Here is a 20,197-nt window from a genome sequence, read left to right as displayed (position 1 = left end):
ATCTGAGCAAGGAGGAAAGAGAGTGGGCTAACTGATATCCAAAGGAAGAGTGTTCTGGATAAAAGGAACAGCTAGTGCAAAGGCACTAAGACAGGAGCCTTTTGAACAGGATTCCTGTTCGAGGAATAGCAAGGAGGCCAGTGTGGCTGAGGCAAAATGAGCACAGAGGAGAGTGGACAGTAGATAGGGTTAGAGAGGAAAGGAGGGGAGGGACTTTGACTTTTACTCTGAGAGAAATGAGGATTCACCAGAGGGTTTTGAACAAAGGCAGACTGTGATCTGACTTTCCGGGCTAACAGGACTACGTAGCTTTGTTGGTAATACACTGAATAGGAGTCTAAGGGTGGAAACGGGGAAACAGGAGTGCTAACAACGGAGGTGATAAAAACAGAGATTCCAGATATATTTTGAAGGTTGTGTCACAGGATTTCCTAATATAACTTCAGTAACTTAGGTAACCCGAAGTAGTTTTATTCAGGACCTTGTTATAGGGGTTTTCCAAAGTACTAGTAATTATAAAACTTTAGTAATACATTTCACATGGCTAATAATTTAAATTTTCACTTGTTGTATTGTTAGTATTTTTGCTAATAAAACAGCCTATTAGCTTTTCTTCACATTCAGACATCTATTCAATGACTTGTCTGTATGTAGATTTCATTTGTATGTAGATTTTGGTTTTTATAGTTAAAGGTTTTGTCAAAGTTTTCTTTCCTTATACTTAGTAAAGAAAATAGAAGAGCATTGCAATGTTTCATTCCTTCTAGAAAAATTTAGATTATTTAATTACCTGTTTCATTCTAGCCAAGAATATTCTCATTTTCTCTCCCTCCCTCTTTCTCTCCCTCTCTTCTCTCTCTCTCATAATTCTTGGCATATGATCCTAAAGCATTAGGTTTCTCAAAGGTCCTAGCATTATATTGATGAATAATACTTTTTTCTTTACCTGGTAGGCAATTCTTTTTGAAATCATAAATTAGTCTAAGAATGTTTGATTTTGTCAAGTTAGATTTGAGTATGTGGTGCCACATGACCTCTAGTGGAAACTACTTGCTTTGGAGAAGGAGTTTCACATGAAATTGCATAAAAAGTAATTGTATAATCCTTTGAAATTCGAAGGGGTGTGCCATCATAGTACAGGGTCTCCCAGCAGCCACACGAGTGACATTTTGGACCAGGTAGTCTGTTGTGGGAGGCTGTCCTATGTGTTGTAGGATGCTTAGCAGCATCCTAGCCTCTAACCACTAGATGCCAATAGCATTTCCCCCCACTTGTGACAAAATGTCTCCAGACATTGCCAAAGGTCCCCTGGGGTGCAAAAGTCGCCCCTGGTTAAGACCCACTGTCATAGTATAATGTTATAATTCTCATGTTTTGCCTCCCTACAGGTATTAATTAAGGCATGCATGCAAATTTCTTTTTTTTTCCTGTTATCTTCTTCTTCCCTTTTATTCCTCTTTTTCTTGTGAAAGGATGTGAAAACTTCCATTATGTTTCAGTGTTTTTCTCTTTTCTTTCTCTAACCCCTAAATTAAAAGTACTATACTTTAGAAAGAAATAGCACAGTTGTCAAGGTAAATGCAACTCCTGGCTCCTTGCCTTCCTTCATTGGCTTTGTTAAGTACTGAGAGTTGGTGGAATTTTCTTGTCTCTCCTAACTCCTGGAAACAGCCTCACAATGTAACGGGGCGTGGAGAGACCAAGCAATCCTTAGACGTTTCTGTGGCTCTGACCTACTGGTGTACAATTTTAATAACTGAAGTTGAAGTTAAGCAGCTTCTCCGAATGCAAACTGCTCTACACACAGTCACTTTCTATTCTGAGTGGGGCCTGTGCCCGGGAAGTTTGGGGGCTCAGTTAGTTCTCAGAACTGTGCAAAACCCCACTCACACAGACACTGAGCCAGAAGCCTCCACCCAAGCGTTTCTGTGTGCTTCCTTTTAATGGCTTTCCTTGTTAATCCGGGAACACGCCTGGCTGCTCTTTCGTCCCCTTCTGGTCTCAGTTCTCCTTTCACCTGCATGGGGCCAGACTTGATTCTGTAAGGTATTCATCACATTACACTAGTTGCAGGAGCCTTGTGAATTTCTTATAGTATTTCTTCCTCTATTGCTCTTGGTCGCTGACATTTCTTTCACATCTGTTACCACAACTCCCAAAAGTCCCTCAGGTTATATAAAGAAATTGAAATTTTCATTAAGATGAAAGCTTATTTATTTTATTCTTTATTAGAAGAAGCACACCAGTTAATCTTCTGTATTACTTTTGTAAGGTTGTTGAACATAATGTGCATGTTCGGCTTGACTATGGAGTTTTAATAATTGTACTTAGAAAAATTGTATGAATTATAAGATGATCTTAAATTTATCTTGTATTTCTAACTGCTGTGCTTTTCTTCTTCTACCTCACCCTTCCCCTAAAAAAAATTAATTCTGATTTCAAAAGGAAAGAGTGATTCTTTCTTTTCTTTATTAGATGTAAATACTTTCACTGCTTCTCTCCTTCTGAGCCAGGGGTAGCAAGCATTTATGATATAGCTAAAGATTTTTTTCTATCAGGGTTTTATAACTCTTCCCACTGATATCAGTTCAATTTGAATTTGGGGGCAGTCAGAGGAAGATCTATGGCATTAGGCTGCATGATTGAAATGCTTAGCAAATTGCCAGTGTCCCTCTGTGCTCCCTTTGTGGTTTGCCAAGCAAGATTTCCTTTCAGCTTATCTTCCCACATTTGTTCTTAACAACTCCCACCCTGCAGACAGCAAGACCAGGGCTCAGCTGCAGCGGTCCTTTCCAAATCAGAACAGGATTGATGTTTTCCTCTTGTACCCGTGGAGTAGGAACTCACTTCTAGGTTGAGTAGCTGTCCTTAATTTTGCTTGTCTAGTCTTAATGGTTTGTGTTCCTGATTAATAGTTTGAAAGCTGCCTCAATGAGAATGTGTCTTTGGGAAGAATAAAAGAGGAAATAAACATTTGTCATGCCTGTTTTCTAGAATTAAGATCTTGTTGGCCTATAAATCAAAATTGTGGATTTCTGAAATTGTGTTTGACTATAACTCACAGATGCATTAAAAAAGACTGTCTTTCTGAAATGCACACTTTAAAATTAGGGTTAATTTAGGAAGTGATATTTCATATAAGATATTTACTGTGACATTAAATAGCCAGTTCTTCAATTACACAAAAAATTCAACATGACTTAGAATCGCCTGTTCAGGAAGGCATCTATGATATAAAGATAAACATGGTGCTGAGAAGCTCAGTGTACCGTTCAGTCCAGAGAATTAAAGTGGGGTTTTCTATCAGAATGAGTCACTTGAAGAGAAATTACATACCTCCTTTCCTGCCTTTTTTAAATGTAGGAAACTCTACTTTGGTAATATCTTTTATCTTTTAATTTAAAATTAGTGGCGATGAAAAGTGATTTTTTTAAGTAATGGTTTTTAGAAGTCATAGATATTTTTAAAACTCCTAAGTGCAGTGAGATTTCATACAGTATAGCTTATGTTAAATGCAAACTATTGATCATCTTCTCAGTTCCTCTTAGTCTAATGAGTTTTGGTTTAAAACTTGTATAAGAATAAAACTAGCGATAGAACCGTGGAGGAAGCTGGTGTCTCAGGAGCTGTCCTGGTCCACTCTGGGTCATTCTGTGATTCTCATGTCTATGAAGTTACTAGATTGGACACCTCTGTTTACAGCCAGCACTTAGGGAGTCACGTGGAGTTCCCAGGTCTACCTTTTTCTCTGCAAATTAATCAGCCAGACCCAGATTGCTGTAAGAGAATGGATAGACACTGTACATATCGGAAGCCAGCGTAGGTTTTTTTCAGACTTTTCTCTGAACATTTTCTTCTCTCAGTTAAGCATTGAAGTAAACAAGGAGAAAAAAATACTTACTGTTTGTTTTCTGTTCTTTTTTAATGAAAATTACTCAGATGTGCTGGAAAAATCTTTAGTGATTTTGAACACAAAGCTCTTGGGGAATTGGTACAGTGAATTGTTTCTACATTTTTAATTCCGGAAAAAAACATGCTATGAGATTAAAGATTTGGAAGCACTTTGTGAACTTACTTTAAACTTCTTCTTGAGCACTGAAGAAATTACCATGGCGAGAATAAATGAGTCTGTAAGCAGTCTCTAACGAAGTAGCAGGTTACAGTTCACGTTTATTCAACTTCAGTTTTATTCACTTGTTTTTGTTTGGTTCTTATCAGAGCAGAGAATGCCAGTACCATGGGAGGAGAAATAGAAAATGGACTATAGTTCCAAAGGTGCTTATGATCTCTTTTAGGAAGACAAAACACACATTTTTTAAATTATAATGTATATAATGCAGAATATAGATTCCAGGATTACATGAAAGAAAGAAATGACCATCAAGAAATGCTTACTCTTTAAATATTTACTTAGATATTGGAGAAAATTTGGGCAACTTACTTAACTGTGCCCTTCATTTTTTTCATCAGTAAATTGGCATATTTTAGGATTGTGATGATTAAAACAATACACGTAAAGCATATAAGCAGAGTGCCTAGTAAATGATAGCTACTCATAAAAAGTAACATCATCTGATTTAATAATAGTACCTATGAATTACGTAGTATTTTTCTATTCTACAAATGAAGAAATTAACACTTAAAGAGGGTAAGTAATTTGCCTGAGATTGTTCGGCTAAGTAAGAGGTAGAGCCTGGGAGTGAACCCAGGGAATCTAACTGCAGAGACCATCTCTCAACGCCCATACTATTATACTGCCTTATTAGTCATTTATTTCACAAAAAGTAATTGAACATATCTACATGCCAGGTACTGTTTGTCATTAATAACATTATTTATATTGAATACAGAGGAAAATATGCAAAATGTGGTGGAGATCGGCATTTAATGCATTGTTTTAGCTTTTTATTTTGACAACACCTAATCCAAATATTTAAGCATATTTATAAATAACATCTGTTTAATAAATATTAGAATGAATGAATATTGCTTCTCCCAGTAACATGAGCCAGATAATACCAAATGAATAATGTGTTTATACAACCTTGGATTTTTACCTGTTCATTTAGATGGGACTTACTTGAGGAAATTTCTTATTCACTTTTCTTTTACTCATTTTTAAAGTTCCCAACATGACATTAACCGTAGATGGACCTTTGTATTCTAACAACTAGAAAGCAGAAGTCATAAACAATTTGCTTTTTTATCCTACAGTCGTGAAATACTGTGCTCTGAATAGAAGCATCCGCGATTGAGTTCAAACAGAAAATGGTCTGTGGGTTTCAGAAGCAGTGGGATCCTTTCAATATGCTTGATTTTTGCCTCTGAAAGTCTCTGCCATCTCAGCTTTCAGTATAAGTAGAACTGTAAAGTGATGTATATGATTATTTATTTATTTATGTATTTGTTAAAGCCAAAGAGGCTTTCTCGGTGCCTGTTATTAACCAAGCTATGACCTGGTAATCATGTAGTTTAGTGTCCCTAATAGAGTCATATGAACACTTTTCTATTTGGTGGTGGTTTCCATTCAGAAGTCAGCCATCAGATTGTGTATGGGGTGAATCAGATTTTGTAAAGAGATTATATAGTGTCTTCTTGAATGTTTTGTCTAAAAAAAGAAATATGATGGGGTCTGTGCTACTTCTGGCTGATGCAAGACAGGTGAGGATGTTTTTTATTTCGATTAAATAATTCAGTTGCTGACAGTCCTCTCTTTGGTGTAGAACATAAAAAATGGGTTTAAAAATGCTATAAGGAAGGAAGCAAACTATTAGTAGACTCTGGATGACCAAAAGATGCCTTTTCACAGAACTGTAAGTCAAATCTTTCTCCGTAATGGACGTACAGGTCCTTATTTTTCTCAGATGGCTGACAAAAGAGTAGTATGATGTTAATACGACTAAAAATGAAAATCCAATAAATGTGGTTCCAATGAGGCCTGCAATCTGAGAGATCACGGCTCCCAGTTCCATCTGCCGATTGTAGCACAGGGTCTCTTCTCCTTCTGTAGCCTCTACAGCTGAGTAGTATATGATAACTGGAATAATTAGGCCTAGTACAACTCCCCATATGTAAACGCATAGTTTTCTAGCAAAGTTGGGCTGGCGAAATTTTTTCAGTAATTGGCCATAAAATACCTTCTCATAGCATGAACTGGTCTCTTGCATGGAATCCTTTTTCATCAAGGTAGCATAGCGGCTTATGGCGATCCAACTTAAAATTAAGAGGCTGACAAACATACTTACATGCATGGATAGAGTTCCCAAAAAATTGACCACCCTGCATTGTGCAGATCGATATTCCCACTGAAAACCTTTCAGGAAATAGATACCCATGAAAGGCATAGCACTGCACACAAGTAAGTTTGCGGTCACAAGATGTGCTAGGTAGATGTGCGTTGATGTTTTCTTACCTATTTTTGTTAAAAATACCCATTGAGAGAGAGAATTTCCAAAGAGACCAATGATACAGAGGAAGGTATAAATAATTGGCAAAGCCATGGAGGAGATCATGGATGGATGAATGCATGTTGTGTTGTTACTCATTTATATCAGATTTTCTTGAATTTTGTCACAGGAGCTGGAAGAGAATTGCAGATATTTAATATTAAAGTTTTAGATGGTATTTAAGCTGAATAGTTCTTTTAAAGAAAGCATTGGGTGAAATAAAATAGTAACATAAATGTATTGGATAGAAAGAAAGTATAGATACCTTCTCACCTTTTCTAATCAGGATTATCCAGTTGAAATAAAAGCAAAAAGTTGATTATTGTGGATAGTGCCTTTGTCTAAAAAACAAAATTTGGTGTAAATAGTTAAATGCCTGAGATTTGTCATTTTATACCTGAGGAATTTATAGTTCTTGTATTAGATTACAGAGCAATTTGTAAACGATGATTAATTTTTGCCTAGAAAGATAATTAAAAAAAATTCAAGGCACATGCAAGCAATACGTACTGGCCAAAGGAAAGTGTTACAAAAAGTATTTTGTGGCCACATTAATAGAAGACTGATTTTTAATTATCACCTTAATTGCACATAAATACTTTTCAAAGTGTTATCTTTTCATGGCTAAGTTAAAGCACTTCTCTATAATCTACTATTAGAAGAGTCTCTTTTCATATTTCAGAAGTAAATTTAATTCCACATAAACAAATACCGAGTCAAGATCCTAAATTGAACAGAAGGAAAGTGTAGTGACGAAGGATAGACACCAAAATCCCAGGATCTTTACCAAAGGGTATCAATAATTTCTTATTTCAAATATTTAATGCTAAATTATCATACTTCAATAAAAAATTTACTTTAAAATTCTATGTCAAAACTAGTTGCTATGCTTATTGGTTAGAGCGCCCTCATGTGTCCTCGTGTGTAATTTAGTATCTTGGTTTTTCGAAGAATAAGATTTCTTTTAGAAGATATTTTAATCACAGCATAAATGCGAGGTGTGGTTTTTGCTTTTTTATGCCTTTAAATCTTTCTTGCTTCAAAGGGTACGCATGAAATATCGAAGAGTCATACAAACTTCTTTTCATTCTTATTTTTTCCTTTCCTTATTTCTTTCAGGTGGGACTAACAAAGAAAAGTTATTGGATTCTGGTCAAATAAGAATCATGAGCTCTATTCAGAATGTGCCGCATTTCTCTGAGTTTTTCACCATAGCTTTCTAGATTTTTATAATCTAGAGTAAGGATTCTCAATCTTCTTTTTTTAATCACATTCTCTTTTTTGATAGACACAAAAATTTTAGCATATGCTGTCTTCTGAGATTCTTATATGCTGTCAGCCCCTCAGGGCTATTTTACTCTTTACTGTTCTTAAAAATTACGGTTATATTTTTTGCATCTTGGCTTAAAGAAATAGGGATTTTTTTTTCCAAACACACTATTATAATTTTGAAATAATTTTTTAAACCAAGCGATCTCCACCTAAAGACTTGAAAGCTTGAGGGCTGTGCAGTGTCTCTGGATTCAATTACGGAAACCTTTAATTAATGTCTACCAGTGTCATTATCATTTGCAATTTTTCTTTAGAAAACAGTCCATATGCTACAGAGTTAGTTTGTATCTGAATCCAGTGCAGTCTGACCAATTGGAATCTGGTTGCAGTTAGTGAATATCCAGTTGTAAATATATAAAACCTAATCTGTAACTTGACTGATTTAAAAATTAGTCAAAGAGACAGTGAAATAACCCAGTTTATTTCCTAGGAAAATTTAGCTGATTAAAGTAGATTTTTATTTTACGTAAGGAATGGAGCTTCCTTTTATGATGAGATTAAAGAAAAACACTAGCCCCCGCCTTGTGTAGTTAATGCATTATATACTAAAATCTGTAAAGGTAATAGTGCTTCTGTATTAATAGATAGTATTCCTTTTTGTTTTAAACCAGACCACTTCATACAGCATCTGCTGTCTCATATTACTCATTACCATTGCCTTGTTTTTCTATTTCACACTAGCAAATGCTCTAGAACAGAAGAGAAATAAAAAAGACTTTGACAGAGGCTAGCTTTATGTGACAGATGACATTGAGACTCTGTAGGAACTTTACTGTAACAAATGACTAGTTTGCCATCTTTAGCTTCCCAAACATCAAACTTGTATCTGCTATATACCTCTCCTTTAAAAATAATCTTTGATTATAAAACTACTAGATAATTATTGTCTAAAATTTGGGAAGTACTGTAAAGCTTAAGAAACCAAAAATCACACGTTATGTCTGCAGAATTGCTCCCCAGAAAATGTCTGCAAGTCTGCATTTCCCTGAGCAGAATGTCTGTCTTGAGTCACTCATGCACATATTGTGTCTGCTAATTTGACAAACACAAAAAGTTCTACAGCTCTAACTTGAGTCACTAATGATTATCTACATAATTAATATGCTGACTACCTTTCTTAATGATCAGTTTTCAAAATTTAAACATTTTCACCCTGTTAGAGTTTTTATAGAGTTAACTTTTAAGCTAAGAGTAAGTGATCAGTCTTACCTGTAGGAGTAGTTTATGCCATCCAAGGCTCTGTTGTTCCCAGGCAGCGATGCTAAATTTCAAGTTTAAAATTCTCTGCTTGTCACTTTTCCAGTATCTTTCAGTTTTAGTCAGTGTGAATAGATTCTTGCATGACACCAACAACAGTGGGGGGAAAAGGAAGTTAAACAGAGTATTGAAGAAATTTAATAGTTATGGTAAATGTAGCAGTTACCTCCTCAAAAAAAAAACACTTCATTTCTCTATTTCTGTAGCGGGAGGAAGTTGGTAGATGATATATACACTCTACTTCCTTATGATTATTTCATGAACCAATTACATCTCAGTTAGCTTTATTAGCATGCTTGGCTGAAGTTAAGGGTAAAGGTTTAACTCCCATGGCTAGTTAGTTTTATGTAACACAGTGGTAGAGGGAACCACTCCATAGTGTAGGGGAGGAAGACATTTCCTCTACCCGCTCTGGGTTCTTCTGGCTGGAGAACAAATTAAATTCACATGAGACAGAATAACAGGAGAAAATTAAACAAAGCTTTATAACATGTATACATGGGAGAGGCTCAGGCAACCTGAGCAACTCGCCAAAATGGCTGTAGCCACTACCTTAAATATCATCTTCAGCTAAAGACAAAGGAGGATGTTGGGAGTGGAGGGGGAGTCGATCATGGGAGATTACCACACAAGTACAGTGAACAAGAGTTAGGTTATTATGCAGACTTGAGTCCCTCCCTTCCACATTGATGAGAGTTTCTAGAGATAAGGTCATCCCTCCTTCCTGGTACAGAGAGGGAGACACCTTTACAGATGGAGATTTCCTTTACAATATAAATGCCTCTTAACAAAGGGTAAGTAAATTCTACTTTTCAGAGTTTCTTTCCTGTCTGCAGTTTTTAAAAGTAACCAGCCCAAAATAATCCTCATGCCAAAGAAACATATCTTGGGGTGGCCAATTCCAGTCCCCCACAATAGTAACCCAGTAAAATATTGGTACAAACTTGTCTGTAAAATCACTTGTGAATGGCTTACTTGCAATTCATCTTTATCAAGAATAAAGAGAAACAAAACTCAGTTTTCTTACCTGTAGCAGCTTACTAGAATCAAATATTATAGAGCTGGAATAGAACTTCATGATCATCTATGGGCGGAAACCCTTTGTTTTAAGGATAAAGAAGTGAGGCCCAGAGCAGCAGTTGTAAGCACAGACTGCACCCAGGGGTTTGAGTCCCAACTTGGTTACTAATGAACTAACCCATTCTTCTTCAAATTGCCCTGTGCTGCCTCCATTCAGATTCAAAGTGATACATTGTTTGGAGCATTTCATAATAGATTTGGGGAATCCTGGAAAGTGCCAGAATCTGAAGACCAAATATGCCTCATGTAAAATGAATAGTTATAAAGAATTGTGAAACCAATTTTATATAGAGTATTGTTTAATCAGTCTATGAACCATTAACTAAATGAAAGCTGAGTGTGTACAGCTGCGGAGTGAAACCTGCATCACGCACTACCCTACCTTGAGTAGTTAAACTAGTGGGCCTCTGAGAATGGGAACAGAAATCTAGTTTCATCAAACCTGAGCACTTTAGTTATCAGTAAATGTTCATTTAAAATTCATAGAAGCGTTTTGCCATTTCTCTTAACTCCCCATGCTTATCTTATTTCATGTTGATTGCATAAATTCTCCCTAATATTTGCTAATACTTCCAAACAGAAGTGAGAACTACCTGAGTGTCTAGATTTTGTTCTGTTGCTGTTCATCTTTGTTAATGCTTGCCATCATTTAATTAAGAACAGTGACACATCCACAGTTTCAGGGCCATTGATTGCACAGTAATTTGGCCTCTGGGATTCCTATCATTTTTTACTTCAACAATTTTTCATGTTCCAGGAAGGAATTACTTAGAACAAAAAACAGTTCGAAGTAATTTAGAGGAGAAAGAATGGAAATGGAATACTGTTTATAAGTAATTGAAAGGTCATTTTAATATTACCTGTTTGACACTTAAGCACCTTGGGTCCAAAAAATAAATGCCCTTGCTCTCCACAACTTTTCCTCCATTGTCCCCAAACTCAGTAAATGATACCATCACTTCTTCAGTTATTCAAGCCAAAAACCTAAGAATCATCCTTGATTCCGCTCTTTCCTTCGCATCTCACATCCAGTCACTGCTCCTGCAGCTTCTGCCTCCACCACCAGTATGAGCCCCATTTGAAATGGAAGCTTGTTATGTGCCAGGCATCCCGCTATGTGCTTTACATGCATTTTTGTTTAATCTTCACAATACCCTGTGAAATAAATACTATGAAATAAATATCCTCATTTTAAAGGTGAGGAAAACTGAACTTCAGAAAGGTCACATAGTTGCCTAAGGTCACGCAGCCATCCATCCTCACACCCGTCCTCACACCCTAGCGACTGGCTCCCCCCCAGGGCGAGTGATTCAAGAGAACAAGGCCATAGCTGCAGTGCCTCTTTTGATCTAGCCTCTGAAGTCAACACCCTCACTTCTGCAATGTTCTGTTGGTCACACAGTGTGGAGGGGTAAATATCAGGAGGTGATGATCATTGGGAGCCATCTTAGAAGCTGGCAACCACAGATGTTAATCAACGATTGGACTGAGGAAGAGTCAGAAGTACTGCTTAAAATGATTGCTACACAACTGATAGTTGATTGGGCCAGAATGCCTGGATAGGTGTAAGTTTTGCCATTTCTTCTTCTTTTTGATTTTTAGTGCTTTGTATTTTTCTTTAAATAGTGTAATTCATTTAACAAATATTTATTGGAGTGCTTATTATGTTTCTAGTAGCGTGTGGAGGTTAGAGAAGAAGTATATTAGCCACAAGCTAATTTAGGGTCTCTGAAAATTCAAGAGATTCCACAAGCAAGCCAAGAATTCAGATGAACTTGTGATGTGTGGTGCTCTATGAATTAGAAAAGGGAGGAAACAGTGAATCAAAGTAGTTCCGGAAGGAAAGCGAAGAGAATGCATGGTGAGCAACAGTTCTGTGCTGGGTACTGGCAGAGCATTTTATGTGTAAGAATCCTAGCGATGAGTGGCAGTAGTCCCTTTACGTGTGAGGAAATGGAGTCTCAAATAGGTTAAATAGCATGCCCAAGGTCACACACTAGTAAATTAAAGCACACATCTTTTTTTTTCAACTTCTGCCTTAGAAAGCAGAAATTACTGGTTTTTCTTGGGAGTCAGTAAAAGGTATCTTATGTTACTTAATGGTAAGTAAACTGGGGTCGAGTTTTGAATACTTTTAACTTTATTCAGACAGGGTTTCCTATTCTAGGCTCCGAGGTAGCAGAATTGACTGTGAAAGAAATAAAGCCCAATTTTTTTCTATCTTTGAAAACTTTGGGCTTCATTAAACTAATTTTTATGCCATCAATATCAGTATAAATTCTTTAAGTGACTTTGAGTTCCCTAATTGAAATATGAGGAAATTTTTATTTATATTTTTCTAAGCTACTAGGAAATATTGCAATTGGTAGAAAAGCATAGATATCAGAGCATACTGGATGAACAAATATAACTTGTCAGGTGTAAATTTCAGGAATTGCAAGTTCTCTGTAAAAGCGGCCCATCGACTTTTCTTACTCAGGTCACCGTTAGTTTTCTTTGTTCTCATTCATCTTTCCCATCCATCTCTTCTTCAAAGTTCTACTTCTGTTGTCCAAGTCCAAATGCTCTTGCCTAACAGTTCTAATTACTTCCTATTTCATCTGCCACATCCTGATCTCCTAAGCGTTCTGCTCTGCCCCTTATGTTTACTCCTTGAGGTGTTAGAGTAGTTCCCAAGAATATAAGTCCCACCTTGTGCTAAATTTCCTGCTTTTGAGATATTTGTGTGAGTATCAAGTGCAATTTTGACTCTGGTCTCGGAATTCATTTGGAGTGGTTCAGTAAGAATGGTTCTAAGGGCAGGCATATAGTAATTGTTTCGACAATTGATGGTGAGCTGTACATATACAATAGGGGTACATGAGAGCTTTCCTGACTCACACGGATTATTGGGGTTAGGATTAGGGTCCCTTATCAACTTCCCTCAGAGCCAGAACCCAGAGGACACAGGACAGCTCAGTCATACTTGAAACTTTGTGCTTCAACTAGACAGTTATTTTAGGCTATCCAAGCTAGTTTCTAAATTGGCTCCAGTTGGCCTTTGAAGTGCTCTCTCTGACCAGTTAGGAGCTCAGGGCATTGGGAGGTTGGTGTGCAAGATGAGAAGACATGCCTTATGTAGTCCCCATTAGAACATCACATTCAAAAGATAATTATTTCTCAAAAGAGGGGCAGTGGAACCCTTTATCTGGTTCGATGCACGCCCCAGGCAATGGTTACCTTTAGGAGGAGTGAGGCAGAGACCTGTTACTCAAAGCTGTGGTTTGTTTGAGGCTCTCTGAGCACCGTGCTCTCTTCAGGATGTGGTGTCTGGCCACAGCCCTGTCTCCAGCTGCACTGCTCAGGCCCTTGCCACCTACTATGAGCAGCTATAACCATGGCCCTCCCACTCTTACTTGGGGTGTGAAGAAAAACCTCTACTTGCTTGTAAGAGCTGATTTCTTAGCAAACCATGGGAGTATTTCCCTCAAGAACTATTTAAAAATTATAGTCAGAAATTCTAGTCCAAAGTTTGGAAATTTATAATAGCACAGAACAGTGCTTAGCTTTGTAAGAAAAGTCAATGACAATGTAAATGGACCTTCTTTTTGGTCTTCTGAGACCCAGTCTCCTACATGGGGGAGGGGCTCCCCACATCAACAAACAGTTCTCGAACACCAGCAGGGTGTCCAAGAATTCAACCTAATTCTGATGCTATCTACCCACAGATTCCACACGTTAAGGGTTAAGTCCTACAAGGCTGCCCCACACAGCCCAGGCTGCTTCCTGTGCTTCTGACCGACCAGCTACAGATTAGCTGTTGCTACGAACCCCTCCTCGGGTTTGATTAATTTGCTAGAGCGGCTCACAGAACTCACAGAAACATTTTACTTACTAGATTTTGTTGTTAGTGCCATTGAGTCAATTCCAACTCCTAGCAACCCTGTGTACAGCAGAGCTGAACCCTGCCCACTCTTTTTGCACCATCCTCTCACCTTCCAGTACTGTATCAGCCAGTGCCAATGCTCCGCTGCTATTCATACAATTTCATGGCAGATTTTTTCAGAAGTGAGTGGCCAGTTCCTTCTTCCTAGTCTGTCTAGTCTAGAAGCTCTGCTGAAACCTGTCTACCATGGGTGACCCTGCTGGTATTTGAAATCCCAGTATAAGCTTTCAGCATCACAGCAACTGCAGTATGACAACCAACAGACATGTGACATTATTACCTGACTGAGAAACAAACCTGGGCCGCAGCAGTGAGAGCGCTGAATCTTAACCACTGGACCATCAGGGCTGGCTTACTTACTAGATTAGCAGTTTCCTTTAAAAGGATATAGCTCAGGAACAGCCAGATGGAAGGCATGCATAGGGCAAGGTGTAGGGAAGGGGCACAAAGCTTCCATGCCCTCTCCAGGTGTGCCTGTCTCCCAGCAGCTCCATGTGTTCACCAACCTGGAAGCTCTCCAAATCCAGTTCTTTTGGGTTTTTATGGAGGCTTCATTCTATGGGCATGGCTGATTTAAACTGTTGGCAGTTGGCAACTGGTTTAACCGCCAGCCCCTCGCCCCTCCCTGGAGGTCAGGGGGTGGGACTGAAAGTTCCAACCCTCTGATCACATGGTTGGTTCCACTGGCACCTAGCCCCCACCCTTAGATGCTTTCCAAAAGTCACCTCATTAACCTAACAAAAGACACCTTTATCACTCTCAACACTTAGGAGATGCCAAGGGTTTTGGGAGCTGTGACCTAAAAACTGTGGCTGGTGACCAAATATATATTTCTTATAAATCACAGTAGCGCGGACCTGCTAATCAGAGTTTCACTATACTTTACCTTTGGCTTTTGTGTTTTCATACATGCTTTAATGCACTAGATAGACATTGTCTTTTAGAGAGGCACACCACAGAAACACTGTAGCAGTCTCAGTGGCAGTCATAAAATTGGAATGACCTCAGAGGTGACAGTTGGAAAGCAGATGGGAAATTAGCAGGTTTAGAGAAGGGAAGAAACTTTAGCATTGGATTAGAGGAGGCAAAAATATTTTTGAAAACAATCAAATTTTGAGTTTCAACATCTTCAAGTCAGTCAAGTTTGGTTCATATTATGCTTCAGAACCTACCTTTCTTTTTTTTTTTTTTTTTTTTACTGATTCTTTGAGAAGCCTAAAGTAGATAAAAATTTCTGAAAATGAAACATTTGATGATAGAATTCTAAAAATAATTCAGGCCATCCTATTGCCACAGGTACAAAACACATACACATACCTATACCCTGGGAAACAGCAACTTGGCTTACAGTGAGATTTAGGGAATTAGAAAGGCATCATATATCAGTGCCCAGAACTCTCACAACTGTCTCTTTCTTCCCAAGACCAAGGTTTCCTGGCCATCTTATTACCAATCACTTCTTTTGAATTTCTAAAATTGTCTTGAGGTTAAGTCCCCTGCTCCATGTCACTTGCTATCTTTATTCAAGGGAAAAAGAGAGAGAGAGACGTCAAGGGAAGACAAGGAAGAGTTGGGTATCTGAGGTCTTACATCGTGTACTCCTTAGTACCTGTATTCATTCTCTAATTAACAGCCCCAAGTATTGAAGTAACAAGCTTTCCTGAGAACTGCTTTTAGAAAATATATAATAATAATAAATGATAGCCACTGAAGTGCTTTTATATATATTAATTCATTTAATTTTTTAAATATCTCTGAGCTAGATACTGTTATTACTCTCATTTTCTAGATGAGGATATTTAGGTCCATAGAGGATAAATAACTTACTGATGGTAATGTAACTGGTATATTGTAGGGCCTAGGTTCGAGCCGAGGTAGTGTGACTTCAGAGCTTATATTCTTACCTGCTACCAGAATCTGGTTTATTGTTTTGGATAAGGAGACCGAGTATTCCCAGTGACCAAAAATATGTCTAATTTATATACCTATTTCCAGTTTTCAATCTGGACATGTATTAACTTCTGCCAATTCCCCATTGTAAAAGTACCTTTTCCCCTTTGATAAGTAATCTGAGGGTCATATTTTGAGACTCGAATGTATTGTTTCCCTTTCATACAATGGATTTTAGCATTATTGATGATGCTTGCCTAAATCAGTTCTTGTACTGATGGTTGCATCTTGGTAATCTTTTGGTGGATGGAGATATATTATACTTGACGTATCATTTTAAGGCATCCCTCTAAACAAGTCTTGGTGTTTTAGATATTTCTCAAATTGCACTATATGTGGCATAGTTTCTAATACTGCCGTTTTGTTTCTTCTTTCCTCCATCAAAAACCAACGTAAAATGTATTGTTTTAATAAACTTACAAATAATATATTGAAGCCAGGAAATAGAAATTCTCTGGAGTTCCATATCTCCAGAAATATCTACTAGAGAAAATTGGAAAGAAGAAACCACCATTGAATTTAACAATGAAAAGGTCTATAAGAGACTCATTTCTTTGGTGATGCTTTGGCCAGCAGAGGGCAATGTATTACCAGCCCTAGTTAAACCCTTTTTGCTATTAAAGCCTGAAGCATAAGCTGCCTGCGTTGCACTATTTTCTAACTAGAAACTTAAAACGATTTAAAAGTTTAGTTTTTTTAAGCCCTAACAAAATGATAAACTTCTTTATTTTAGTAGCCAAAAAACACTTTAAACGTGTTAAATTTCTTAAGATGTCAACCTAGTGCCACTCATCTGCCTTTAATAGGATATGTCCTTTGGGGATTTTTTGTTTTGTTTCATGCTAGTGATTATCACAGGAGTCGCCTTTGTAAAACATTCACAAGTACAATTATCCTAGTGGTAAGAAGAAAATCTGACATTTTAGTATGTGAAAGTTTTTATCATATCTTTTAGTTTTTCTTTAACCTTTTTTTTAATCATAGCAATTCATGGACGTAGTTTTAAAAGTCAAATAATACTAAAACGCTTGTAATGAATACAACATGTCATGTCTATTAATACATGCAATGTAAAGTATATTTCACCTAGTGAAGAAAGTATAGGAGAAATCACATTTATCTTCCACTGTAGCTATTTCTTCCTGTCAGCTTCACAAACTAGGCAGATTCCTTCGTCCTAAGAGACCACCTAAAGGGTTGCCTCATTCTTCAGCTATCTCCATCAGGGGGAGGATATGCTTGTTTTTATCTCTGAGAACACATGGTTTGTTACTAAATCTTTTTTTTTTTCCTGGGCTAACAACTGTTGCCAATCTTTTTTTTTCCCTCTGCTTTATCTCCCCAAACCGCCCCCCCCCCCGCCCCCGTACACAGTTATGTATCTTAGTTGCACGTCATTCTAGTTGTGGGATGTGTGTTACTAAATCATCAGTAACCCTGCCACTCCCCATCCTGTAGTGGTTTAGAAAATAGATATCTCTCCCTCTCTTTCTCTCTCTCTCACACACACACACACAGCTTTCAAGTAAAATAATTTAAGACGTAGTCTTTTTTGTTAACGAAATTATATTCATTGTCACCTTTTTAGAAATTAATGGTACACATACATTTTATTTATATTTTATATGCATCATTTATCTTTTGCTGGGTACCGAACCATCCCCAGACTTGCTGGCTTATGACAGCAACCATTTGTTCTCTCTCAATTCTGCAATTTGTTCTAGGCCCAGCTGAGCAGTTCTGTCAGTCTCACCTGGGGTCATTTATACAGCTTCTTAGTCATCTGGCAGCTCAGCTGAGGCTGGATGGTCCACGATGGCCTTGCTCACATGTCTGGAGCCTTAGCTGAGATGGTTGTGCAGGCTGAGCATCTCTTTCCATGTGATCTTTCACCCTGGGTTTATTTACAACGTGGTGGTCTCCAGGTTCTAAGAGGGCAAAACTGGAAGTTGCAAGCCCTCTTAAGGTCTTGCTCAGATGTATTACAATGTCCACCACGTTTTATTGACCAAAGCAAGCCACAGTTCTAGCCCAGATTTCAAGAGGTGGGCAAAGACTCCATCTCTGGATGGGAGGAGCTGCAGAGAATTTTAATCTACCATTGTTAATCTACCACATTTCCTTTAATGTTCTTGCAATTGTAATGTTCCAACTGGATTTTTGTATTTTTCCCTCAAAGTGCAGTGTATTGGCTCTTTCCTTGGGGATTAATATAGTATGTATACTTCAGAGTCCATTGTTTCTTGGGTAATATTCCCCAAAAAAGGCTAGGTTTACTTTGTAAAGGGGCGCCCACTGTGTCCTACTATGGTCTTGGAGCTGTCATTTTGATTATTTTTTGTATTTAGGCGTGTCATAAATCCATGCTATTTCCTTTGTACTTTTTATCCTCTGTAAGTAACGTCTCCCTTTCTTTTCTATTTTCAGGATATTAATCTAGCTTTTCAGTAAAACTAGAAGAAAAGACGGTTTTTGCTAGTTTGCTCCTGAGAGCTGGATAAATTCATTGACATCCCCAATACTAGAGCCTAGAAGGAGGTAGAAAGACAATTAGTCTAGCTTGCCCCTTTGGTAGCTTTTCTCCCCACCAGGCCAGGTTGTACTCATCACTCAGGTTTCATTATTTGCAGGATCCCGAATGCAAACTATCAGAGCATGAGACCCACATTTACTTACTTAGCTGACTCCTCTCACTACTCGCCATATATATTTGGAACTCTATAATCAGTCCCCACAAGAGCTGACCCTGTGTGTTCTAGTGTTTTTCAAGTCTCACTGGCCACAAAGGGGAACTGAATATGAACATGCATGCAAACCTCATCAGTTCCCTTTGCAACCAGCTGAAAGCTGTTTTTAATATAGAGGAAACAGTATTTTTCTTTTGAATACAAACTGAATTTCCACACAAATATGAAGCTTTTTCTGCTTCTGACAGATCAGGGGACACACAAGAGAAGAGGGCACTAAATTGTGAGAAAGACAATTAAAAGAGAAAGTAGGAAAACAAAGACAAAACTGAATTGGGGAAGAGAAAGAGGTGCTGCTGAGTACAGGAAAGGAAAAAAGCGGGGGTGGGGGTATTGGGGGTACTAGAAAGTCTTCGTAAGTAATAGAACACGAGAAGAGGCAGGAAATGTAGAAAGGAAATGTCTATAACAGGAAATGGCCTATAACAGCATTGCCAGCAGTATTAGTGGAAGGCATTAAGATCTTTTGGTCCAGAGGTTTGCAATTGGATAAAATTTGAAAATACAGCACAGTAGAGTGATTACCATTCGCACCTGAGTTAATGCTATTGAGCCAGGTTTGCAGCAAAGGTACCTTGTCGGTATTTTAGAATGCAGTGTGGTGACCTGTTTGGCCACTCTGATTGCACAGAACAAAGCCAAGGGTCAGTAAGAAAGCAAAGATACCTCAGCACCTAACATAAACGTCACAAAGCTCCCAGAATCCATCCACTTATTTTAGACATAGTTTAAACAATCTCTCTAGCAATAAATATTAATGAATACCTACTATTTGTTGAGCAAGGGACACTGGACAAAGTCGCTACAAAAGAAGATTCAGGGAAACTGCTTGGGGCCCGTTGACTGTGCAGCCAGCAGCCTCCTTCCCCTCAGCTGCACACATCTGAGTAGCCCTGAGGGCACTGCTGTATCAGCACAATATGATGGCACAACATGATCGTAGGTGGCCTCTAGTTACCACTCATTAAGGCGTTGAGCGTTCTATAAAACCCCAAACTTCTATTAAAGGGATCTAAAGAACATCTAATCCAAACTTTATTAAATGCTTTGCTGCCTTCCCAGGCTGCTGGAGATCCATGCTATATTGAAATAGTTCTATTAGGAAATAGCTCACCGGCTTTCTATTCTGTCTGAGATCTGTAATTATTAGAAAACCCTCTCTTAGAATCTGGTGAAACATGCTGTTTGCAACTCCAGTCCTTCACTGGTCCTCTTTGTGCTGCTCTCTGAGGCTACCCCCACACACATTTTTGCTCTAATGTCTTTGCTTAATCTTCTGCTTTAAGACTAAATAATCCCATTCTTTCAACAGTCCTTCTTGTGGCATCCTGCAAGGTGGCCCACATTCTCCTCCTCTCCTTGCTCAAGTTTCAGAGTATGGTTCTGACTAGCACAGAATAGGATGGATCTGTTTCCGCTCCTGTCCTGGACATTGCTGTTATTAATGAAAGCTAAAGTTA

The 20,197-nt window shown here is 38.0% G+C and overlaps 2 protein-coding genes across 27 annotated transcripts in view; one reads left to right on the top strand and one right to left on the bottom strand.

Annotated features, from left to right (window-relative positions):
- CASK (calcium/calmodulin dependent serine protein kinase) overlaps nt 1–20,197 on the top strand; it is a 374,427-nt gene that overhangs the window by 191,020 nt on the left and 163,210 nt on the right. The gene's annotated exons all lie outside the window — the stretch shown is intronic.
- On the bottom strand, nt 4,153–19,645 carry GPR82 (G protein-coupled receptor 82). Of its 4 annotated transcripts, XR_011435003.1 has the most exons (5): nt 19,507–19,645; nt 8,988–9,113; nt 6,720–6,787; nt 6,413–6,579; nt 4,153–5,364 (listed from the first exon to the last, which is right to left on the bottom strand). XR_011435003.1 is itself a non-coding variant. In XM_005614082.4 (4 exons), exon 4 carries the CDS (start codon nt 6,543–6,545, stop codon nt 5,535–5,537), a length of 1,011 nt encoding a protein of 336 aa, XP_005614139.1. In that variant the 5' UTR covers nt 6,546–6,579; nt 6,720–6,787; nt 8,988–9,113; nt 19,507–19,645; the 3' UTR covers nt 4,153–5,534. The 4 variants fall into 4 exon arrangements, 2 of the variants coding, with proteins under 2 accessions (XP_005614139.1, XP_070114309.1); XR_011435002.1 differs by lacking the exon at nt 19,507–19,645 and having other exon boundaries at nt 8,988–10,262; XM_005614082.4 differs by having other exon boundaries at nt 4,153–6,579.

This window comes from Equus caballus, chromosome X (assembly GCF_041296265.1).
Source record: "Equus caballus isolate H_3958 breed thoroughbred chromosome X, TB-T2T, whole genome shotgun sequence".
Classification (NCBI taxonomy): domain Eukaryota; kingdom Metazoa; phylum Chordata; class Mammalia; order Perissodactyla; family Equidae; genus Equus; species Equus caballus.
The sequence above is the reverse complement of the archived record's forward strand: the minus strand, read 5'-3'. Positions and strand labels throughout refer to the sequence as shown.

Coding starts and splice junctions, on each gene's coding strand:
- GPR82 (XM_005614082.4), bottom strand. CDS start 6,545: ATGAGTAACAACACAACATGCATTCATCCATCCATGATCTCCTCCATG.